The sequence below is a fragment of the Megalobrama amblycephala genome, linkage group LG24 (assembly GCF_018812025.1).
Source record: "Megalobrama amblycephala isolate DHTTF-2021 linkage group LG24, ASM1881202v1, whole genome shotgun sequence".
In the NCBI taxonomy this organism is placed as follows: Eukaryota; Metazoa; Chordata; class Actinopteri; order Cypriniformes; family Xenocyprididae; genus Megalobrama; species Megalobrama amblycephala.
In genome coordinates, this window is record NC_063067.1 from 17,359,890 (window position 1) to 17,383,662 (window position 23,773).

At 36.5% G+C, this 23,773-nt stretch overlaps 1 protein-coding gene across 1 annotated transcript in view; it reads left to right on the top strand.

Annotated features, from left to right (window-relative positions):
* The window catches only part of ube4b (ubiquitination factor E4B, UFD2 homolog (S. cerevisiae)), a 32,082-nt gene that overhangs the window by 1,629 nt on the left and 6,680 nt on the right, over window positions 1-23,773 (top strand). The window contains 21 exon segments of the mRNA XM_048178256.1: window positions 359-526; window positions 529-598; window positions 6,358-6,493; window positions 6,881-6,968; window positions 7,954-8,098; window positions 8,187-8,412; window positions 8,569-8,958; window positions 11,083-11,193; window positions 13,511-13,652; window positions 14,683-14,783; window positions 15,317-15,431; window positions 17,199-17,282; window positions 17,480-17,536; window positions 17,621-17,737; window positions 17,847-17,945; window positions 20,211-20,324; window positions 20,422-20,620; window positions 20,716-20,854; window positions 22,179-22,278; window positions 23,417-23,544; window positions 23,657-23,755. Of these exon segments, the coding sequence (XP_048034213.1) occupies window positions 359-526; window positions 529-598; window positions 6,358-6,493; window positions 6,881-6,968; window positions 7,954-8,098; window positions 8,187-8,412; window positions 8,569-8,958; window positions 11,083-11,193; window positions 13,511-13,652; window positions 14,683-14,783; window positions 15,317-15,431; window positions 17,199-17,282; window positions 17,480-17,536; window positions 17,621-17,737; window positions 17,847-17,945; window positions 20,211-20,324; window positions 20,422-20,620; window positions 20,716-20,854; window positions 22,179-22,278; window positions 23,417-23,544; window positions 23,657-23,755 (2,828 nt within the window).

Below are 23,773 nucleotides of genomic sequence, written 5' to 3' on the forward strand. Positions count from 1 at the left end.
AGAAGCATTCATCTTTTGAGTCTTACCTCTTTTCAATCTTGATCCATTCAGTTAATGTATTTACATCTTTGTCATTTGACTGACAGTATTTGGCCTTCAGTTTGCCTTCTCCAGCTCGAATGACTCACACCGCTGTGTAGTGATGATTCTTCACTGCTGAAAATACTGACGATGCTTTAGGACTTACTGCTGTTTGACTCAAAAGCATGTGTGTTAGAGAATTAGAAATTGTGTTTACATCTTTGCTTTTTAAGATATGCTCTTGTGTCGTTTACCAGCTAAAAGCAATTGAGGTCAGACTGTAAACACTTGCTCATTATTGATCTGGATTTAATTGTAATATCTCTGTCTTGTTTAGATTCGTCGAAGGCGGCTGGCCCGGTTAGCCGGAGGACAGACATCACAGCCCAGCACCCCCCTCAGCACCCCTTTGACATCCCCACAGAGAGAGACTCCCCCAGGACCCTTGCCAGGGCCATCTGGGGCTTCATCGCAGCCTGTCCCACCAGCTCCATCTCACTCTCTCACAGGACATTTCCTTTCTCAAGCCTAAATGCCCAAAATGTCACCCCTGCCACTTCTCCTATGGGGGCCTCTGGTAAGTGCTATGGTGACTTTATCATTTGAAAAGACTGTGGATAAAGATCCATCCAAAATAGTAAGAAATTAATACTTATTCATCAAGAATGCATTGAATATCAAAATTGACAGTAAAGGCATTTATAATGATTAAAATTACAATAAAATATTTTTATTTCAAATAAATGCTGGTCTTTTGAACTGTCTATTCCAATATTACTGAATCTCATCTTTTTTTCACGAAAAATATTAAAGGGTTAGTTCACCCAAAAATAATGTCATTTATTACTCACCAAAAAAGAATTTTTTTCATGTCGTTTCACACCCGTAAGACCTTCATTCATCTTCAGAACTCAAATTAAGATGTTTTTGATTAAAAAAATCTGATGGCTCAGTGAAAGAGGCCTGCATTCACAGCAATGTATATCTTTAAAACATCAAGGTTGACTTTGACTAGGATATCATTTTAAAGCTTATTGTCTAATCTTTCCATTGATACCAAAATCTCAATTTTGAAATTTGGGTCACTGTGACTCATTTTGCTGGATCAGGTCACATATTTAAAACAGTTCATACGAGTTCAGTAGTTCTACCTTAAATATTATAAAGCGACGAGAATATTTTTTTGTGCCAAAAAAACAACAAAACGACTTTTCGACATTATAGTGATGGGCAGATTTCAAAACACTGCTTCAGAGCTTTACGAATCGAATCAGTGACTCAGAGCGCCAAAGTCACGTGATTTCAGCAGTTTAGCCTGTTTGATAGGAGATCCAAATCACTGATTCGATTCGTAAAGCTCAGTGTTTTGAAATATTTTTTGGCGCACAAAAAATATTCTCGTCGCTTTATAATATTAAGGTATTGAACCTACTGTACTCGCATGAACTGTTTTAAATATGTTTTTAGTACCTTTTATGCATCTTGAGAGAGGAAATGTCATTGCTTTGAATGCAGGCCTCAATGAGCCATCATATTGAATCATAAATATCTTAATGTGAGTTCTGAATATGAATGAAGGTCTTACGGGTGTGAAACGGCATGAGGGTGAGTAATAAATGACATTATTTTCATTTTTGGGTGAACTAACCCTTTAAGCAGCACAACTGCTTTCAACATTGATGATTTGAGGGAACCAATTAGGTTATAAACTTTGATGTATTTCCATTATTTAATTTTTTTTTATATGAAAAACGGCCAAGGTAGATTGTTTACTTTCAGATACAGCTTTTCAGTTAAGAAGAGTAAATCATGATTTTATGGCACATCTGACTGGATCAATAAATGCAATTTTATACAGAATTATCCACAAGACTAGGTTTCAACTCTGCAGCATCTAAGTTCATTCTTCTCAATATTATTAATGGTTCATTTTGGGTGTTTTATGGACACGCAGTGCTTTTGAGTTGACAGATGTGAGTTGTATTCTGAAGCCCCTGTTGTAGATTCATTGTAATTAAATTTTACTGAGATTGTAATCATGTCTTAGTATAAAATGTTGATGCTTAAATGACCAATGCAATAGTATTGAGGATCTAAAGTGGTCTATTTGTAATCCTGTGTAGATGAAGCTTTAATGCTCAAGTTATATAGCATTAGCTGTTAGTACACTAGTGATTTAATCAATTGCCTTGTTTTAAAGATTTTTTGATCAGTGTTTATAACAAGGTAAATGATTTCTGCCCTCTGCGTCTTGCTGTGGAGAAAATGCACAGTCATGGAGGTGGCACAGCCTTGGCCAGGGTTTAACAAAGGGCACATAGACAGGCAAGCGTACCATGTTACAAGTGTTTAAGTTCCACTTTAGTTTCATTTTTACTGTACAAGGACCTTTGGTCTCTTAGTGTCTAAGCTGTAAAGCCCAGACTTGTGTAAATTCAGTCTGGATTATATTTCTGTATTTAGACAGAAAACATCAACATCACATGCAAATTGAGCTGTATAGGTTTGGGATTATGCTAATGTTTCTTATTGTACCATAGATTTATTTTTGTTTGTATCACACATTATATGTTTTTTTTGCATTGTTCATTGATCTGCTGTTCAGTTAAAATGTATTTCAGTTAAAGCTTTTACGTTTCCATGCTTAATTAACATAAAGCCTAGCTGGACAGAAATAGGAAAGTGAATGTGTTTTGTGCTGGTGTGTGTTGTCATTGGAAACAGCTGTCTTGTGTCCACTACCACACATTATTCAGAGTTGCATGAAAAAGCTGTTCTAGCACAAGCCTGCTCTCTGTTGTAGCTTCTTTCTGGAATGTACAGCATTGAGATGTAATCAATCATAAGACAGAAACCAGGTCTAGTGCATCTGCTGCTCCATTAATATCCTTAAAACATTCTGGTCAGGTTTGTCGTTAACCTCTAACCTCAAGTATTAAATGACTGCAGTTAATTCATACCAAATCACTTGACGTACAGACAGATTTTTTTATTTTTTGTTTGTTAATAATTACAGCCTTTGATGATTTGGTGATTTGTAAACATTATATTTCTGACAATGTCCAGCATTCAACATGTAACCAACATTAAAGGCCCACTTAAATGCCTTGGAACGTGCAGCATTGTTCAGTGTGTTTACGTAATTTCAACTGAAACAGGAAGACAGAGCGAGACATATCGAAAAGCTCCTCCCCTTTTTAAATAGGCAATAGTGTTTCGTTTATATCACAGCTCGGCCAGTTTCCTTCTAATCTCTAACCATTTCTCCTCCTAAACTCATCTATATTGCTTTAAAATGTAGCATTCTGTTGAGAATTCAAATGGGTCCGATACACTGCGCTGACTCGCCAATATGATCGTTCTGTACTATCATTAGGGCTGCACGATTTATTGCGATTTATCGCGATAAAATTGCATTATTTAATGCGCAACTTGTCAGAGCTGTACGGCTCTGTGATCAGTAGTAAATGCTTCTCTATCTGAAAGCCAGAGGGCACTCTTGCGCAGAAACTCAAAATATGCCCTGCAGCAGAAGAAGATAACGCGCATCATATCGCTGTAGCTGAATAAACAGAATACTGAAATGCTTTGATTAATTAAACATGACTAATAAACACACGACTGCCTTATTCTGTGTAAGAAGCCACATCATCTCACAGAAGGATGCTCAACTGTCGTTATGAAATGAGTTTGGAGTAAAAACATGTTATTAAATGTTGTCTTTTGTTGAACAAGATGTTAATAAATGCTTCTCGTGTCTGAAAAGAAGTTTGACGCATGTTGCTTTTTCAAATATACATTATAAGCGACTCAAACTCGCAGTGCTTTCAGATATATTAGCATTTGGAGCCATACTTCATTGACAAGCCGCACATAAAAAACAATCACAGCCTTTGCGATTTCATAATCGCACTAAGAATCGCGTTTAAGCGATAATCGCGTTCAAGTTCAATGTTATTTTTCGTATCGTGCGATATATCGTGCAGCCCTAGCTATCATGTCTCTGGACTGGAGCAGACTGTGTGCATGTTGTGGCGGTTCGCGTGACGCTAACGTGAAACCAGACTTCATTCGCCTCAATGGAAAGCATATTTACACTGTCTTAATCGTTCCCTATTCCCTATATAGTGCACTATGTGCCACTCACCATGTAGAAAATAGTAAATCTGTGAACAAGTGACCGATTTCAGCCGCAGCTTCAGCGTCTATTTATAAATGTAGGGGGCGGGACTCTTTAGATTCTAGAGAGCATTTGATTGGACAGAAGATCTGATGAGAAGCTGAAGTCCGCAGTGATGTCATGAAAATCCGTGATCCATTTTAGCAGAAATGAGAGACTGTAAGTTTTGAATGCTTATCTCCTAAATGCAGATTTTGTCATTGTTTTGGAACACACCAGCTTATTCTTAACCTTAAGGCTAACATATTCATATTAAAGCTAAAAAAAATTGATTTCAGTGGGACTTTAATGATTCCATCCATTGTAATAATTGCATTCTTAATTGTAATTGGTCCTTTTTAAAAAAAAAAAAAAAACATATTTGCATATTAAAATATGATTGATTGTGCCTTCCTGCATCTCTTCATACATTTTTACTCGCATTAACACCAAAGACATGACATAAAGTGCTGTTAGTCCATTTACACGAGGTAGATGTCTTGCATTAAAGCTTAATTAAACAGAAGGCACATTTATAATTTTGGTGAAAATTGTCAGTGTAGTAATGTAGGAAGCAAAGCTCACACAGAAGTCACATTCAAACCAAGCAGCTTTCTGTTGGTCAATGAGGCGAATTTGCAAAATCTTTGTGAGGAAATCTTTCATCCTTCACAAATGCATGGATTTTGAAAATTTGCTAAACAATGGCAAATGTGATCACACGTTTATATAACTCCCATAATACTCTTGAGATCCTAACCACACCCTCAGATTCATTTAATCGGTCCATTGTTTTAAAATTTACATTGATTAGGGGTGTAACTGTACACAAAACTCACGGTTCGGTGCGTACCTCGGTTTTGTAGTCACGGTTCTGTATGGTTTTCGGTACAGCAGGTGGGGAGAAAACTAAACATAAAATTGCTTTTTTTTTTATTAAACAGTGATTTACTTAACAAATTGTGTTTTTGTTTTTAAATATATTAAAGTAAATTATAACTAAAAGTTTCTTAGGGATAAAAAAAAATATCTTTGCTAATGCTATAAACTATGTAGGGGGCCCTTATTTGAACATTATGCTATACATTATGCTATACTATAATATTAATGGTTAACAATTGAGCCCAAACTATTAGCCTAAATTCAATTGCTTTTTATTTTTAGATAAAATAATCAATACTCAGATAACAAATTGTAGGCCTATGCAAACATGTAAGCTGCACCTAAGGCAGTTTTTGCATCAATTCGTTGTTGAAATATAATCATTTCTACACAGTGGCTGTCATTTTCACAACAGATTTATTTAAACATACATTAAATAGCCTAATCAGGACATCACTAAAAGGCTAATACAGTGCATAAGCGAAAGAGTTCATTTCTCTAGCGAACTAACAAACTTTGGACACTGAATGGCTTTTCTGAGGTAAATGCTACATGACACATTGTTTACAAGCTTTCACTGATGTCTTTCCGCTGTTGAAACAGTGATTGAGCAATTACACAAGATATGACCGTTTCAGTAAGTTGTACTGTATCTTTCAACATACCTTCAGATGTTCTTTCATGTTTATTCTTTAACTAGTATTAAATAGGAAGAGATGATCGCGTTCGCGCTCCGTGCTCGCGCTGCCGGTTGAACTGAGGCGCCTGTACAATAATCAGTCATGCCGCGTCAAAATGGCATTTTCTGTTTAAATTTCGTGGACAGAATTTGAAGGATGACACTTTGTTTCTTATCGAAAGAAACAAAACGCAGAGCTTATTAACATTATTGGTGGTTAGGCTACAGTGTTGCAATGTAATGCTTCGGTACACACGTGCACTGAACCGATTCGGTACAAATACGTGTACCATTACACCCCTAACATTGATACATTGTTGGACTGGTATTTGTTTCAAGACGTGCAAATGACTCTATGCTTGTTTTATGAGTAAAAGAGGCCCAGAATTCCAGTTTTTAGATAAGTGTTTGCAAACCATGGAAGATATAGTGAAATGTAGAAAGCCATTTTTATTGTATGAAATGCTTCTTGGTTAAACCTCAAGTATGCGGTTTGTATTTCAGCCATGAACGTTTTTCTTGAGCTTGATTGCAGCTTAGCCAATTTTTTCCGTGACACAATCAGCAGGTTCGTACTCAAACACAGTGCTTCCTTTTGTGCTCTCCATTACTATAGGGGTTGCTTACCGCAGCCAGAGCAGCGAGGGCGTCAGTTCGCTCTCCAGCTCTCCATCTAACAGCCTGGAGACGCAGTCCCAATCCCTGTCCCGCTCTCAGAGCATGGACATTGACACAGCCTCCTGCGAGAAGAGGTGAGAGATAGTCTTGAACCTTTGTCCTCTCTGAACTCCTATTCAAAGATAGAGCATGACATAAGAGCTCAAACTGAGATTGTACCAGAGATGAAGTATTGTCTCACTCCCTGAATGCCCGAGAACTTTTCAAGCTGCAGAATCTCTCTACTGTTGGATGCAAATGCTCTGTTTTTCTTTTGTACTTCAGCCACATAATCCTTCAAGTGCATATAAAGATGAATGCACACAGCTGGAAGTTTACCCATTAAGTAAACCCTTTTGATATCATTAGTTGCATAGTTTTTGTATCTTCCATTTGGTAACATGCAGTGCTAAAGTTATATTGTTTGACAATTGAGGATTTGAACTGCTGCTTGAGCTAGATCTCATCTTTGTGGTCTTCAGCATGTCCCAAGTAGATGTGGACTCAGGGATTGAGAATATGGAGGTGGAAGACAGTGATCGCAGAGAGAAAAGGAACCTGGCTGAAAAGGTAACCAGATGCACTAATGGGCCGTTACTTATTTTCATGCTATAGTCAATAATGGTTAAGTGGCAGATATTAAAATGTTAAACTATTTTGTCTAAATTAATTTAAGTTAAAAAATAAAATCATACTTTTAAATGCCATAAGTGAATTAAAGGGATAGTTCACCCAAAAAATTAAAATTATCCCATGATTTACTCACCCTCAGGTGTATATAACTATCTTCTTTCAGACAAACACAGAGTTATATTTAAAAATATCCTGGCTTTTCCAAGCTGTATAATGGTAGTGAATGGTGGGGCTTGATTTTGAAGCCCAAAAAATGCATCCATCCATCATAAAAATAATCCATACGGCTCCAGGTGGATAATAAAGGCCTTCTGCCAGAAGCCAGTTATTTTAGTTTATAAAGTTTTAAATATGGATATGTTTCTTACAAAAACCCATCGCTCTGCTTCAGAAGGCCTTTATTACCCCCCTGGAGCCTTATGGATTATTTTTTATGATGAATGGATGCATTTTTTGGGCTTCAAAATTATGCCCCCTATTCACTACCATTATAAACTGGGAAGAGTCAGGATATATTTTAATATATTTGAAAAAAGATAGTTATATACACCTAGAATGGCTTGAGGGTGAGTAAATCATAGGATAATTTTCATTTTTGGGTGAACTAACCCTTTAAGGCATCACAACATTTTAATATACAGTATGAAAAATGGATATTCATTTTGAGATTGAAAATGCTTCCCCCTTTCCCTCAATAACTACTGTTTTTATTGAAGAACATACAGTTCTTGAAACATCAGGAATCGCATAATGAATTTTGGTTAATTTTATATATCAGTACTAATAATGTAAAAAGTAAAAAAAAACTACAGCAAAAATAAAGGAAATATTTAAACATTGTGTTGGACAATGCCCCCATTCAAGTCAAAAATTTTGAGAACCACTGATCTGATGTATTTAGAACTAACATTAATACTTGCAGGATTCTTCATCCAATCCTGACGTCTCTGAAGAGCAGGCTCTGCAGCTCATCTGTAAGATCTTGCGTGTTTCCTGGAAGGAACAGGACCGTGATGTCATCTTCCTCCCCTCACTTGCTGCTGAATTCCAGAAGAACCCAAGGGATGGTATGAACCGAGAGCGACGGAGCGTAAGACAGAGAATTCTGCTGCTTTTTCTGTAATTGAATTGCATTTTTGTGCTTTCTTTTTCTAGTTTACTCTGACTTCAAAGACCTGATCGGACAGATTTTAATGGAGGCTCTGATGATGTCCACCCGTTCACGTGACTGTAACCCATTCGCCAGCTTGACCGCCACATCTCAGCCAATTACTGCTGCCAGATCCCCAGACCGTCACCTGACTCTCATCCCACCCTCCAGCCAGAGCGCCAGTCCCATGATGCCCTGTGCTGGTTCATTTGGTGCCAGCTCACTTTCCAGGCAAGTGTGATAGCTGGCAACATCTTTAAAATGAATTATGTACCCACCTACATATCCACCTACACCCCTTTGTCTCAATCCTTGATTTCTCTTTATATTTCCTACTGTTTTCTGTGTTTCCTCCTTCATTTTCATCAATGTCTTTGTTGTTTTCAGTCTTTACGGTAGTAGCCCAAACCCACTTGCTCTGAACTCTGCCAGAATGAGTGCTCCATCTGTCCCACCGGCTTCTGCAGCCGCCTTCCCGGTTCCCCCCAGTCCTCCAGCCTCTCGCCCTCCTGCCAGCCTTCCAACTCCCTCTCCATCCGCCCCACTGCCCATCTCCCAGAGATACAGGCCCTACTCCCTTAGCTCTTCCATCCCCATAAGCCCAAGCCCCAGATCTACTCCATCTGGTACGCTTACACCCCCTACAACTTCAGGTATACCCTCCAGCCCTTCCCCCAGACACCATAACACCCAAACCACCACACCTTTACCCCTCCTCCCCGGCTCCCCCAGCACTATGGCCAGACGGACTGCACTAGCTGCCCGGATGCCTTCTAGGTACCATTTTTCACCCTGTTAGATGTGAAGTTGCATTGACTTTGTAGTCTTTGTTTTCGTTTAGTCCAGGGATAGGCAACATTGGTACTGGAGATCTGCTGTCTTACAGAATTTAGCTCCAACCCTAATCAAACACACCTGAAAAAGCTAATCAGTGTCTTCAGGATTACTAAATCTACAGAGAGGTGAAGCTTTTTTAGGATTGGAGATAAACTCTGCAGGACAGCGGCTCTCCAGGGTCGACGTTGCTTACCCCTGATTTAATCTTATCTGTCTACTTTTTCACTCACCAGGTGACCAAAGCACTAATAAGCCAATAATTATTTTCGTGTTATGTGCGATACTTGATAAGTGACAGATATTAAAGTATTATACTATTTTATCAAAATATTTTAATAATAAAAACTAAAGTAAAATCATCATTTTAAATGCCATAACTGAATTAAAGCATCACAACATTTTTCATATAATATGAAAAATCTATATTCATTTTAAGATTTGCTACAAATTACTTTTAAAAGTTATTAAATTATAGGTATTTTTTAAAATGTACTTTATACCATGTATAACCGGTAATCTGTGTGTAAAAATAGAGGAAATGGGCATGCACAATTAAATATCCAATATTACCGATGGCAATAAATTAAACATTTTGGAACACACCAGGTAACCAAAAGCACCAATAAGCCGATAATTATTTTCACGTTATGAGCAATAACTGATAGGGCTGGGACAGTACATCAATTCTCGATACAATGATTCTGGATCGATTCTGATATTTTCTCTCTCGAATCGCTTCTGAGCTTAGTTTTAACAGCAGATGGTGCGCTAGGCTAGTTTTTAACCGTACGCTCAATTGCTCACAAAGAAGAGTGCTGGAGAGCGGTTGTGTGTTCGGTTGAGTCATATAAGTGGTTAAATATACTTGCACCTCAGCTCAAAATGCTTTTATGATGCAAGATTAATGTAAACACAGCCCACTGCGAACACCCTTGTAATTCGCTTCAACCTTTTCGAACTTTATGAATGATTATTTTAGGTTTAAGTGGTGTGTGTAAAGGAACTGGAAGCAAGCAGAGTACGGGTGTTTCTAAAGCACGTAGTGCCATCTGCTGTTAAAAAATAAGCTCAGAATCGATTCGAGAGAGAATCGCGATACGTCGGAAAATATCAGAATCGCTCCAGATTCTTTGTATCGTGAATCGAGAATCGATGTAGAATCTCAGCTCTACTAACCGATAAGTGGCAGTTATTTAAATGTTCTACTGATTTTGTCAAAATAAATGAACAGTAAAAAACTAAATACGTTGTTTTAATTGCTACAAGCGAATTAAGGCATCACATTTTGATGTTCAATATGAAAATCGGATTTGAAGACTTGCTAAAAATGACATTTAAAGGGTTAGTTCATCCAAAAATGAAAATTCTGTTATTATTAATTACTCACCCTCATGTCATTCCAAACCCGTAAGACTTTCGTTCATCTTTGGAACGCAAATGAAGATCTTTTTGATGAAATCTGAGAGATTTCTGTCCTTCCGTAGACGGCTACGCAACTACCACTTTTACTCTTCAAAAAGTTCATAAAGAGATCGGAAAATTAATCTATATGAATTGAGTGGTTTAGTCAAAATTTGGTTTAGCCTAAATTAAATCTGTTTGTTAATTTTGACTGTTGTTTAGTCATATGGATTAGTTTCGCAATCTCTTTTTGAAGAGTAAAAGTGGTAGTTGCGTAGCTGTCAACTGAGGGACAGAAATCTCTCTGATTTCACCAAAAAGATCTTCATTTGCATTCCAAAGATGAACGATAGTTTTATGGGTTTGGAACGACATGAGGGTAAGTAATTAATAATAACAGAATTTTCATTTTTGGGTAAACTAAGCCTTTAATGGTTTTATTATATAATAGGCATTTTATAAAAATGTACTTAACTTGTTTAACTGGTAATCTACATGTAACAATAGTGAAAATGAGCATGTAAACATCCATTTTTGGCTGATACCAATAAATTTAAATAGATATGGCACCTTATAAGATGTGAAGTTGCATCGATTTTGTAGTCTTTGTGTTTTCATTCAGTCTATCTGTCTGCTTTCATTCACACACTGTGGCTGCACCAGCCCTTTCTCCCTCCTCTTCTTCGCCCTGTCCGACTTACCTCAGGACAGCAGTGATGAAGAGCTGGAGGAAGAGGAAGAGGAGGATTTTTCAGGGGTTCAGTTTGGGTCCAGGTATCAGTGCCAAAGTGTGTTGCATGCTTCAGCGTGCTGCCTGGCCACTAACAACAGCCCGCTGTGACCAGTGTTGGCACTGCGATGGCAAAAAGAGAGACACACACCAAATAGTGGAGTTTGATCTCATCAGGTTGACAAAAATCAGCATTTCTCTTGCTTTTTCTTTGCTGTCAGCTCAAATCGTGTGCATTGCACAAGGATTTTTTTAGGCCCATTCAGCTCACAGCAGAAATGTGAGCCAGCAGACCTTTAAACTCCCACACAGGACGTTTGTGCTGGATAACGGTGGTGGTGGAGGACTGATTGTCGGGCATTCAGATTATGCTAGCTGACTGTATAACAGAACTAATGAGAGCCAGATGCCTGCTGTGGAGTGTTGTCTCACCCTAGAGTTCACTAATGCATGCTGTCTCATGACCAAAGACCTGCGGGGGGAACACAGATATTAGAGGCCTGCTTTTGTTGGTCTCATGTCATACGCTTTAGTGTCATTTACACATGGTATTAACATCTATCTCAAGGGATCCAATGACAAATGGTCAGCGCTAAATATAGGTGTAAACTGAGACCAAAACATTTTGTGTTCCAATTACTCAAATCACAGTGGTAGGTAGTTCGAAATGCATGTGACCACATAATATTTGTACATTTCTACATTCATGGGAAATCTGGAAATATCTTGGATTTTTTTTTTTTTTTTTTTTTTTTTTTGTAAAAATTGTAAAAAAAAAAAATCTTTCTTGGTTCACCCAAAAAGTAAAATTTTGTCATTAATTACTCACCCTCATGTCGTTCCAAACCTGTAAGACCTTTGTTCATCTTCGGAACACAAATAAAGATCTTTTTGATGAAATCTGTGAGCTGGCCTCTGATAGACCGCAACGTTATTACCACTTCCAAGGTCCAGAAAAGTAGTAAAGACATTGTTAAAATAGCCCATGTTACCACAGTGGTTCAACCTTAATGTTATAAAGCGACGAGAAAACAAACAAAAATAATGACTTTATTCAACAGTTTCTTCTCTTCCATGTCAGTCTCCTACATTGTTGACGTAGTAAACACAGTACAGCGCTTCTGGATTCTACGTCATAACGCTGACTCATTATCAGCCGGCTCCTGTGTCCGCATCACGTGCTCACGTGAACAGTGTCGGCCAATACTGAGCTATTTTTAATACTAATACAATACTAAAGATATTTTTTCATCAAAAATATATTAATTTGTGTTCCAACGATGAACGAAGGTCTTAGGGGTTTTGAACGATACGAGGGTGAGTAATTAATAACAAAATTTTCATTTTTAGGTGAACTATTCCTTTAAGCCAGGAAAAGTTAATAAAGATTTTTTGAAATTTCTATAATCTATAGTAAATGTAAAATACATTTAGGGCTGCATTTACATTTTAGACTCTTTTTTTTGTCCTTTTGGAGACATTTGTACTTGTACGTTAACTACTGTTTAAAATTTTGGGGTCAATGTTTTGTTTTTTTTCTCTTATTCTCACTCAGGCTTCATTTTTTAAATCAAAAATAATATAAATAAATTTAAAAAAAAGCATTGTATAATATTACAATTTAACTATTTTCTATTTTACTGTGTTTTTAGATGTGATTTATTCCTGTGATGGCAAAACTGAATTTTCAGCAGCCATTACTTCATTCTTCAGTGTCACATGATCCTTCAGAAATTATTCTATTATGCTAATTTGGTGCTCAAGAAACATTTCTTATTATTAATGTGGAAACAGTTGAGCTGCTTAATATTTTTGTGGAAACCGTGATTTTTATTTTTATTTATTTTTCCATGATTTTGATTAAAAAAAAAAGTTCAAAATAACAGCATTTATTTGAAATAGAAAGCTTTTGTCACAATGTTAAAGTCTTTACTGTCACTTTTGATCAATTTAATGTGTCATTGCTAAATAAATGTATTAATTTATAAAAAAAAAAATCATACTGACCCCAAACTTTTGATGGTAGCGTAAAATGAGCAAGATATGATTTATCGTGGCTCTGATCATCAAACACTGCTTGCGTTGGGGGGTAAAGTTTGTTCTAACCATTGCTTGAAATAGATAAACCTTCATTTATGTCTGATGTCATAGCTGTTCTAAAGATAATAATTTTGAAAGGTTTGTGGGTAGAGAAAAAGGGAAACATTTAATTACGAAAGACGTTTCTCTGGGTGCCTAAAGCAATGTGGTTTTGGTTATTTTCTCAGTTTGGGTTTTTCCCCAGAAGGTTCATCTACACCATGCAAGCTCTTTTATTGAAGGGAGTGTTTATTCCTCATAACTTTCTCTTTCTCTCTCTAGCCTGGGTGCATCCGGAGGGGGGATGACTGGTGACTCAGGTAGTGACCGCTTTACTATAGAGTCCTGTAAAGAGACGGAGATGCTCAACTACCTCATCGAGCGTTTTGACAGTGTGGGAATGGAAGAGAGGAAGGCCCCAAAGGTAGCTGCTGATAAACATTAAGCACACATTTCTACAGCATGATTCAGTTCCCAGGTATCATGTTCATTAACACAGTCATCAGAATTATTTTCCAGTACTCAAGAGTTACAAGGAAATACGCAATTATTTTAGCACTTTATCAGGAACACATTTGTCAGTAGGTCAGAGGAGAGGTGGTGGTGTTGAAAATGTGAAAGCGAAAGACAAAACATGTCTTGTCAAGCCTAGGGTAATTCCCTCTTTGGCATGAGTCTTTCATGTTGTGTTCTGTCATTGTATCGCCCTGTCTACACTAGACATGCGTGTCAAAACTACTTTGCTCCTATTTTAATCAATTTAGCCGTCTACACCAGTGAATATCAACCTTTTTTGAGCAATGGACCCCCGTTATATTTGGAACCATCCTCAAGGACCCCAATAAAATTGGCTCATTTGTATCATTAATGTCTTTGTGACGACCAAATGCAATCAAGTATAATTTACTACTACGTCAGTTGACTTGTCCTATATTTAGTCATATAGTCAGTTATATTATACATATATTATCTTCTTTTATGGAAACGTCAAATGTCAAAATATACAAAAATACTTATTCAGATATTTTATAAGGACCCCCTGGCATTCTGTCAAGGACCACTAGGGGTCCATGGACCCCTGGTTGAGGAACACTGGTCTACACCAAAAGTGTTGCAGCATGTTTCTTCACAAACCACCAACTTCAGTTTCTAACACTGTTACAACACTCTCCGTCTGTCTGAAAGAAAATATACTTACAAATATTTTTTATTGTATAATTTATTTATGGTAAATTATGGTAAATGTATTTTTATTTTATTTACGGTAAATTTAAAAAATATGTATTTATGTATTTGCAGTTTTGTAACAATTCAAATGTTATAAGAATAAATTTATAGCAAGTAAATTTTTTTCCGGAAAGCTCAGGTAATCAGTTTCTATTAGTAAACATTCTTCAAAAATCATGGTTCATTTCTTGTGTAGAGAGTGTTATTCATATGCCCTTCTTTTTCAGATGTGCAGCCAACCAGCTGTCAGTCAGCTGCTTAGCAACATTCGTTCCCAGTGCATTTCCCATGCTGCACTAGTGCTTCAAGGTGCCCTCACACAGCCCAGGTCAGTAACAGCAGCCTTTTTTTCAATGCACTCTAAAGTTGTTTTTTGAAGGCATTTTCAAACTAGAGCTCTTAGTGTGGATTTGACCTTTGACCTTTGGAATTCAGTTTGTTGCTCTCTGAACTCTTTAAAAAAAAGTTGTCATTGTCTTCATTACTACATAATTTGCAGAAGTGAACCACTATCAATGACATATAATTTGGCTCTTAAAGTATAAAGCGTTTCTAAAAGCTGCCTGTCTATTCATAAATTGGCTTTAGGAAGCAGTTCCATGTTGTACGTGTTAAGCTTTGGTAGTAATCTTATTTTAGGTGCTTTCTCCTGTACTCTCGCTACAGTAGTAAACATTGACTGCTGCTTGTACTCGCATTGATGCACACATACAGTTTGAAAAGAGACCTGTGGAGAAGCAGAGCAGAACCAAGCTCCAGTTTAAACCAAGTGTGAAAACGAGTTTGTTGCATGATGTGGTGTGTCAATTTGAATTCACACAAGCATAATACCCCCTCCCTCATCTCTCTGCCCTCAAATAGGGCCCCTCTGCAGCCCTCCCTGCTGGTTCCCTACATGCTGTGCCGGAACCTTCCATACGGGTTCATCCAGGAGTTGGTGCGCATGACTCACCAGGAGGAGGAGGTGTTCAAACAGGTGGGAGTTGCAGCAGATTATGGAGACAGGCTGCATGCTGCATCATTTTACTTTTGAAGCTTAAGAGGTCTTTATTATTGATGGCAAATTCTTAGTGATATTAAGCATATTTTCAAATGTTCCATCTGTTTGTTTTTAGTAGAAACAGTGTTTAAAAATAAATAATTTTTAATCCACATTAGTGCTGCGTCCCAATTCGCCTACTTATACTACGTCCTAAAAGTATGTACTGTTTTTGTAAAGAAAAAGTACATACTTTTGAGTGTGTAGCAGAAGAGTATGCAAGCTTTGGGACATACTACCTCATCATAATTGTGTCTTTAACGGACGCTCTGTCGCTTAGTTACGCAACCTGTAACTGTTTAAACTGTCCTGTCAATCATCTTGTCACAGATAAAATCCTCCACATTCAATTAAATTTAATTTCCTACCGTTTCGGAGAGAAATGTAGTCGCGCGTTTATCTGCCAGTCATGGGTCTTTCATGCAGAGAACTCTCCTCATCTTTGCATAATGATGCATTTAAAAGTTAACGACCAAACGCATCATTATAAAAGTTCACAATGCTGTTGCAGATGAAATATAATGTGGTTAACATTCAATAAATATCTTTTTGTCAGGTTATACTGATTATTTAACATTCAATTCCCTTTATCTTAACCGCTCTGCTTAACCGTAGGTCTCGCATATCCGTCATGTTTGTAGTTTTTTGACACTTTTTATTCGTATTTGTAGTTCTAATCGAATCCTCGTCCACAGCACAATGTGTTATGGGCAATATTAGCTGTTAGAAGTGTGCACGGATCTGCACTTCGAATTCTAACCGGAAAAAGTAGACCATCCGGGTATCTTTGGAATACTCATTTCAACACGATTTGGGACATACTAATTCTTTTTTTCGAATACTATTTAGGACGGATAGTATGCGAATTGGGACGCAGCAAAGGTTTAGTGGTTCCGGTGTGGACACATTAGACATTAGACATAAAATTATCAAACCAACTTGCATTTATTGTAATTAAAGAAAATGCAAACTTTAGAAGCAAAACAGAATTTTTAGTTTTGGAATAATAAAATATAGATTTACTACAGTTCAAATGTTTGGGGTCAGTAAGATTTTTTTTTTTCAAATGCAGCTTTTAAATGCTTTACATTTGACAAAAGTGGCAGTAAAGACATTTATTATACAAAAAAGTATTATTTCAAAGGATTTTTAGTTTAAATAAATTATTTTGAAAAATAATTATTTTACGAGTACTAAATCGGTATATTAGAATGATTTCTGAAGGATCACTGAAGATTGCTGAAAATTCAGCTTTGTCATCACAGTTTAAAATAAATAATATTTAACATTAACATAACATTAATAAATCACTTTTTAAAATATATTAAAATAGAAAATGGTTATTTTAAATTGTGGTATTTCAGTGTATTTGTACTGTAAATAATACTATATTTTTGGTCATTAATGCAGCCTTGGTAAGCTTAAGAGACTTCTTTCAAAAACATTTAAAAAAATCTTATCAACATTTTGAACAGTAGTATATTTTCAAAATTAATTATTTCTGCTTGTCAAATGAGGAACCACACCTGTGCTTGCTCTGCAAGGGCATCTGAACTTGAGGGGAACTGACTTCATGCATCGACTAAAAATCACCTTGTTGTCAGCTGGTTGAAAGTCTTTACAAAATGGCTAGGAAGTCAATTTAGCTCAAAGAATAGGTACGACACTTTCATCCTGGTTTGATTAATAATGTTGTTCTTTCAGATCTTTGTTCCCATTCTTCAAGGGCTTGCTTTAGCTGTAAAAGAATGTTCTTTTGACAGTGACAACTTCAAGTTTCCTCTGATGGTAAGAGACTGTAGGTTGTTCTTTTAAAAGCATAATAAGACTACTATCAGGCATATGAGGACCAAACAAGCTCCCTTGATTTATATATTAACACTGTTAGATATCTTCCAGTCATGTTTCACACAGTAAACTGTTCTGCTGAATCTGACTTTAGACTCTTGTTTCTTGTCTATGACTGATATTATATTGTTTTACAGGCTTTGGCTGAGCTCTGTGAAATCAAGTTCGGGAAGACTCACCCTGTATGCAATTTGGTAGGTTTTGTAAGAGTTTACGAATTCAAGCCAGTCAGGTTATGCAGTTCAATGTTAATATTGTCTGTCTGTGTGTATTTTTAGATCACCTCTCTGCCATTGTGGTGTCCTGACCCTCTCAGTCCTGGGACAGGAAGAGAAATTCAAAGACTGTCCTTCCTCGGAACGTTCTTCAGTCTTTCTGTGTTTGCTGAGGATGACGTAAGTCATTTTACACCTAAAACAAATAAGACTAATACAGAGTGCAGCATTGATGAATAATGACAGGAGGAAAGTTGTTTATTTTTATGTCTGTTTTGCTGGTCTTTAGACTAAAGTGGGAGACAAGTACTTCTCTGGCCCTGCCATCACTATGGAGAACACCCGTGTGGTCAGCCAGTCACTGCAGCATTATCTGGAGTCTGCCAGGGTGAGTAACCATCATATCACATACTCATAGATTTTTAATGAGCTGCTCCAATATTGGGGGAATATTCTTTTTTATAGAGCAGAGGTGCAAGTGGAGGCTTCAGTTTTTGTCTTTCTTAGGTGATTATAAAAAGTATAATTTCATGTGAATGTGCATTTATTGTTAAGTTTTAACTATTAGATAAGAATTTAGCATGGGGTAACATGAAAAGAAGCCTGCTCCAAGTAAACTTTTCCCAGCTGCCATCAGATTTCAATTAAAATATTATTTAAACTGAAAAATAAGTTGCTGACTGTAAGTAGCGAAAAGGTCAAAATTGCATAGTTGAGAGACCCCCCCAGATAAGTCGCATTGGTGTATAAGTTGCATCTTATTTCATTCTTTTCATTTCAAAATGTTACTTTATAAACACTATAAACATGTATTTTAGTTCCCCTCTTTCCACAACAGTTTAATGGTATTCAGAACAGGAATGAAAAATATAAGTATAAAAACAAACATAATTTGACTATTCAAGTGTTGATGAAGGTAAAATACTAAATCGAATTATCTATGAAAAATCCACTTATTGAGTGGTGAGTCACATATCTAATTCTTGGAATTACTTTGTAATATTATATTGTTCAATAATTATTCCCTCCAAATATTAATATTACATTGACAAAACATTTGAACATTCAACATAAATTTACATCCAACATTAAGGTTGCGAACTGCAACCAACGGCAGCTCACCCCTCCCTTTCGAAGCGCATGGATCAGCTATGGTGGCCGCCTGGCCGACACAAGACAAAGATGTCGTCGTCTGAGACAGCACAGAATAGCCTGTGTGAAGCAATGAGGTTTCTTCTTACTTCTAACAAAGAACGGTATCTGCTTCTAATAAACCAAATGACTATTACTACTACTTCATTGTGAGTATTCAACGTAGTGACGATGCAAGCTGCCTCTAAAAACGCAAACGATTTAGAAGAACAGCAACAACATAGTGACGAAAAGCGCTCTGTAGGGCAGTTTGTCCCTTTAGGGCTACTGTAGAAGCATGCTAGCGCAAAATGGCCACTTAGCATGTAAGGGGACCCGCGGTGTATGTAATAAATGTAATAAAAACATAACGGTTCATTATGTAAGGTCTTTATACACCACTGAAAACATAGTTATGTACAGTACAGTCCAAAAGTTTGGAACCACTAAGATTTTTTATGTTTTTAAAAGAAGTTTCGTCTGCTCACCAAGGCTACATTTATTTAATTATGTATACAGTAAAAAACAGTAATATTGTGAAATATTATTACAATTTAAAATAACTGTGTACTATTTAAATATATTTGACAAAGTAATTTATTCCTGTGATGCAAAGCTGAATTTTCAGCATCGTTACTCCAGTCTTCAGTGTCACATGATCCTTCAGAAATCATTCTAATATGCTGATTTGCTGCTCAATAAACATTTATGATTATTTTCAATGTTGAAAACAGTTGTGTACTTTTTTTTTCAGGATTCCTTGATGAATAGAAAGTTCAAAAGAACAGCATTTATCTGAAATACAAAGCTTCTGTAGCATTATACACTACCGTTCAAAAGTTTGGGGTCAGTAAGAATTTTTATTTTTATTTTTTTGAAAAGAAATGAAAGAAATGAATACTTTTATTCAGCAAGGATGCATTAAATCAATCAAAAGTGGCAGTAAAGACATTTATAATGTTACAAAAGATTAGATTTCAGATAAACACTGTTCTTTTGAACTTTCTATTCATCAAATAATCCCGAAAAAAAATATTGTACACAAATATTTTGTACGATTGTACACATTAAATGTTTCTTGAGCAGCAGATCAGCATATTAGAATGATTTCTGAAGGATCATGTGACATGTGAAATTCAGCTTTGCCATCACAGGAATAAATTACTCAGTGAAATATATTCAAATAGAAAACAGTTATTTTAAATTGTAATAATATTTCACAATATTACTGTTTTTTACTGTATTTTTAATTAAATAAATGTAGCCTTGGTGAGCAGACGAAACTTCTTTTAAAAACATTAAAAATCTTAGTGGTTCCAAACTTTTGGACTGTACTGTATATTATATTGCATTTCTGTCGATAGATCATCCTTAAACTTCTGATGTAATACATGTCTTAAATGTTGACATCCAGATGAAATGTTCTGATGTGCTGCTGAAATGAGATTGTGACATCTTTGAAAGGGAAGAAAAAAAATATATATATTTTGTAATTCAGTGTGCACTGATGTTGGTTTTCCAGGGAGATCTGTTTAAAATCCTGCACAACATCTTATTGAATGGAGAGACAAGGGAAGCAGCTTTGAGCTACATGGCAGCTCTGGTGAATCGTAATGTGAAAAAGGCTCAGATGCAGGTATGTCTGCTCAAATGTGTTCCTTTCACAACAACACATTCATCTTTAACTCATTAATAGCACATTATGATTATTTTCTCCTGCTTTCTTTCTGTAGACCGATGATAAGCTGGTGTCCACAGACGGCTTCATGATGAACTTCCTGTGGGTTCTGCAGCAACTCAGTATGAAGATAAAGCTGGATACGGTGGATTCTCTCTACGTCTTCCACCCCAAGTGTCGGCTGAATCTCAGCCGAGAAGAGACCCGGCTCAATGCCACGATGGAGGACCTGAAGAGCTGGCTCGCCGAGCTGCGTGAGTGTGGGCTCTGTTCTGAAACAGACAAATCGCTTTAGACGCTCAGTTTGACTTCAGACAACTCATTTAACGTTCCTCCTATTCCTCCACAGATGAAGACCCGTCCAAGTTCTCAGAGCCAAAGTTCCCTACAGAGTGCTTCTTCTTAACGCTTCACGCACATCATTTGTCCATCCTTCCGTGCTGTCGGCGCTACATACGGAGACTGAGGGCCATCAGGGATCTGAACAGGTGCTTTGCACAGATTCAGTCTTAAAAACAAACTATTTGTTACCAAAATCATTTACGGGATTAGTCCACTGTGAGGTACGCACTTGTGCAAAAGGGTACGTGAAGGGGACATCACAGCTGCAAAAAGGATGTTTGTGAGCTTAAATGTAAAATGATGAATGGGCCTTGGCCTTGTAAACTTAACAGTCAAGAGACCATGAGTCTGTATTTTATTGCATCACTTTGGTAATATTAGTGAAAAAGTTATTAAAGCGGACCTATTATGCTTTTTTAAATTTTAAACTTTCTTTAGTGTGTAATATTGCTGTTGGAGCATGAAAAAGGTCTGCAAAGCACAAAGGGTTATTCTCTATATCAGTAAGCACTGTTTCTGAACTCCCTGAAACGCCTCTATTGTAGTCTTGAGTTTTCTTACGGGAACGTACACATCACAGTAGTACTCATTTAAATAATTTCCACCCATGGCATACGCAGAAAATGGGGCAAGGCCTGGTTGAGATGAGCTAGTAGTGTGTTGCAACTCGTGGTTATTGTAACATTTCCGAAACACACTCGAAGCGGTTGACCAATCCCAACACACTTGTTCAACTGACCAATCAGAGCTCACTGTGCTTTTTAGTAGGAGGGGCTTCAAAGAGACAGCAACTAAACAGAGCTTTACTCACAAAATGAGAAGAGGTGCTGCAACACTATAAAATGTGAAAAAAAAAAAAGTTTTTTTGAACATTGAAGCATGAAAACCTATTCTAGTTGACTCCTTAAATAAAACCAAGTCTTTGTAATTGCTTTTTATTTAAGTTTTTAATCTAAAAGATTGACTAGTTAAGGTGATTTTCAAAGTGGAACATTTTGCATTCCTCATTGCTTATGTCAGATAGCCTATCATGTATGTGACACTCTTTGTTGTCATGCTTTGTGAAAAAGCCCTTAATCTCTCTCTGATGAGACGGGCTAATCCTGTCCTGTCCCAGTGCCTCTTACAGAAGGTATTTTCTTGCAGTCCTATTGTAGAGCAGATCTAAAGTCATCTTTTGCCCATAATGCCTGAAATATCAGCTCCTGTGTTAGTGCTGCATCAGTGGCAGTGTTTCAAGTCCTTCACGTTGTAGATATAAAGCTCTGGACTAGGCTGCTCACATTGTGTATTGGCCTCATGATGCATGGCAGATCAGAACCACGGCGACCCCTGCGGTCGGCAGCCGGTATAACACTTGGATGGGCCAATAATATTTTTTGTTGAGTTTTTTTTATTTTTTTATTTAAGCTGTCAGACAAGGTAATTTACACAAGGCTGAATGTGTGTGTGTGTGTGTGTGTCTTACAGAACTGTGGAGGAGCTGAAGAACAGTGAGAACCAGTGGAAGGATTCCCCGTTGGCTAGTCGTCATCGGGAGATGCTGAAGAGATGTAAAACACAACTGAAGGTGTGTGCTGTTGTCTTTATTAACAAAACAATAACATATTTAGAAAATAGTTTTTTTTTTAAATGCTTGGGAGTAAAAAGTCATGAAAATTCATTGGTGCACAAAGCATACAAGCTCTGATTTCTACTTTTAATTTAAAATAGCTAAAATGTGTGTGTGTGTGTGTGTGTGTATGTGTGTATATATATATATATATATATATATATATATATATATATATATATATATATATATATATATATATATATATATATATATATATATATATATATATATATATATATATATATATTATTATATATTTTTCTCTAATTACAATACATGATATGCCGTGTCAACTTAACTATGCTTGAGAAAGCTATTTCTGTAGATATGTGTTAATGAGGGCAGCAGCAGTTAATTGATTAAACTGATAATGATTGATAATGAAAATGATTGACGATTCCATTACTGCTTATTGGTTAGATATTTTTCCTGTGCACAGAGAGCCTCTAGTAGCCACATTATGGTACTTAAAAGTTTTGGGTCAGTAGATTTTTTTTTTTTTTTTTTTTTTCCAAAGAAATTAATACTTTTCTTCAGCAAGGTCACATTAAATTGATAGTTAATTATAAGGACATTTCTATGGTTACAAAAGATCTCTTTTTCAAGTAAATGCTGTTCTTTTGAACTTTCTATTCATAAAAAAATACTGGAAAAAATGTATCACGGTTTCCACAAAAATATTCAGCACAACTGTTTTTAATATTGATAATAATAAATGTTTCTTGAGCACCAAATCAGCATATAAGAAGAATTTCTGAAGGATTATGTGACATTGAACACTGAAGTAATGACTGCTGAAAATTCAGTTTTGCCTTTGAATAAATTACATTTTAAAATAGACAACAGTTATCTTAAATTATCATTTTTCACAACATTACTGTTTTTACTGCATTTTGATCAAATAAATGCAGCCTTCGTGAGCATAAGATCCTTCAAAAACATAAAAAAAAATCTTCAAAACCTCAAACTTTTGCTTTTTGGTTACATTTACTGTTATATTCTCAGTATTCAAACATTTCCATTTAGCAAATTTTAGTTAAATAGCTTGGAGTGTAAATATTTTAATCAGTTGTTTCATTGTCTGTGTTGGCAGAAACTTGTGCGCTCTAAAGCCTGCGCAGACGCAGGGCTGCTGGACGAGAACCTGCTGCGCAGATGTCTTCAGTTCTTCAGTATGGTCATCCAGCTCATCTTGCGTATGGTGGAGCCTGCCTACCCACAGTCAGTCACTTAACTTCTCTTCAGATACCGCTTACATTCTCTCAGCAAAGTTGTAGTTGAGATGTCGTTCTGTTCTGATTTTTTTTTTTTTTTTGGTCTTATCACCTTACAGCGTAACCCTGCCTCTGAATCCAGAAATTCCCAAAAACTTTGCAGCACTGCCGGAGTTTTACATTGAAGATGTGGCTGAGTTCTTGCTTTTTATTGTGCAGTAAGTCTATGAGAGTGC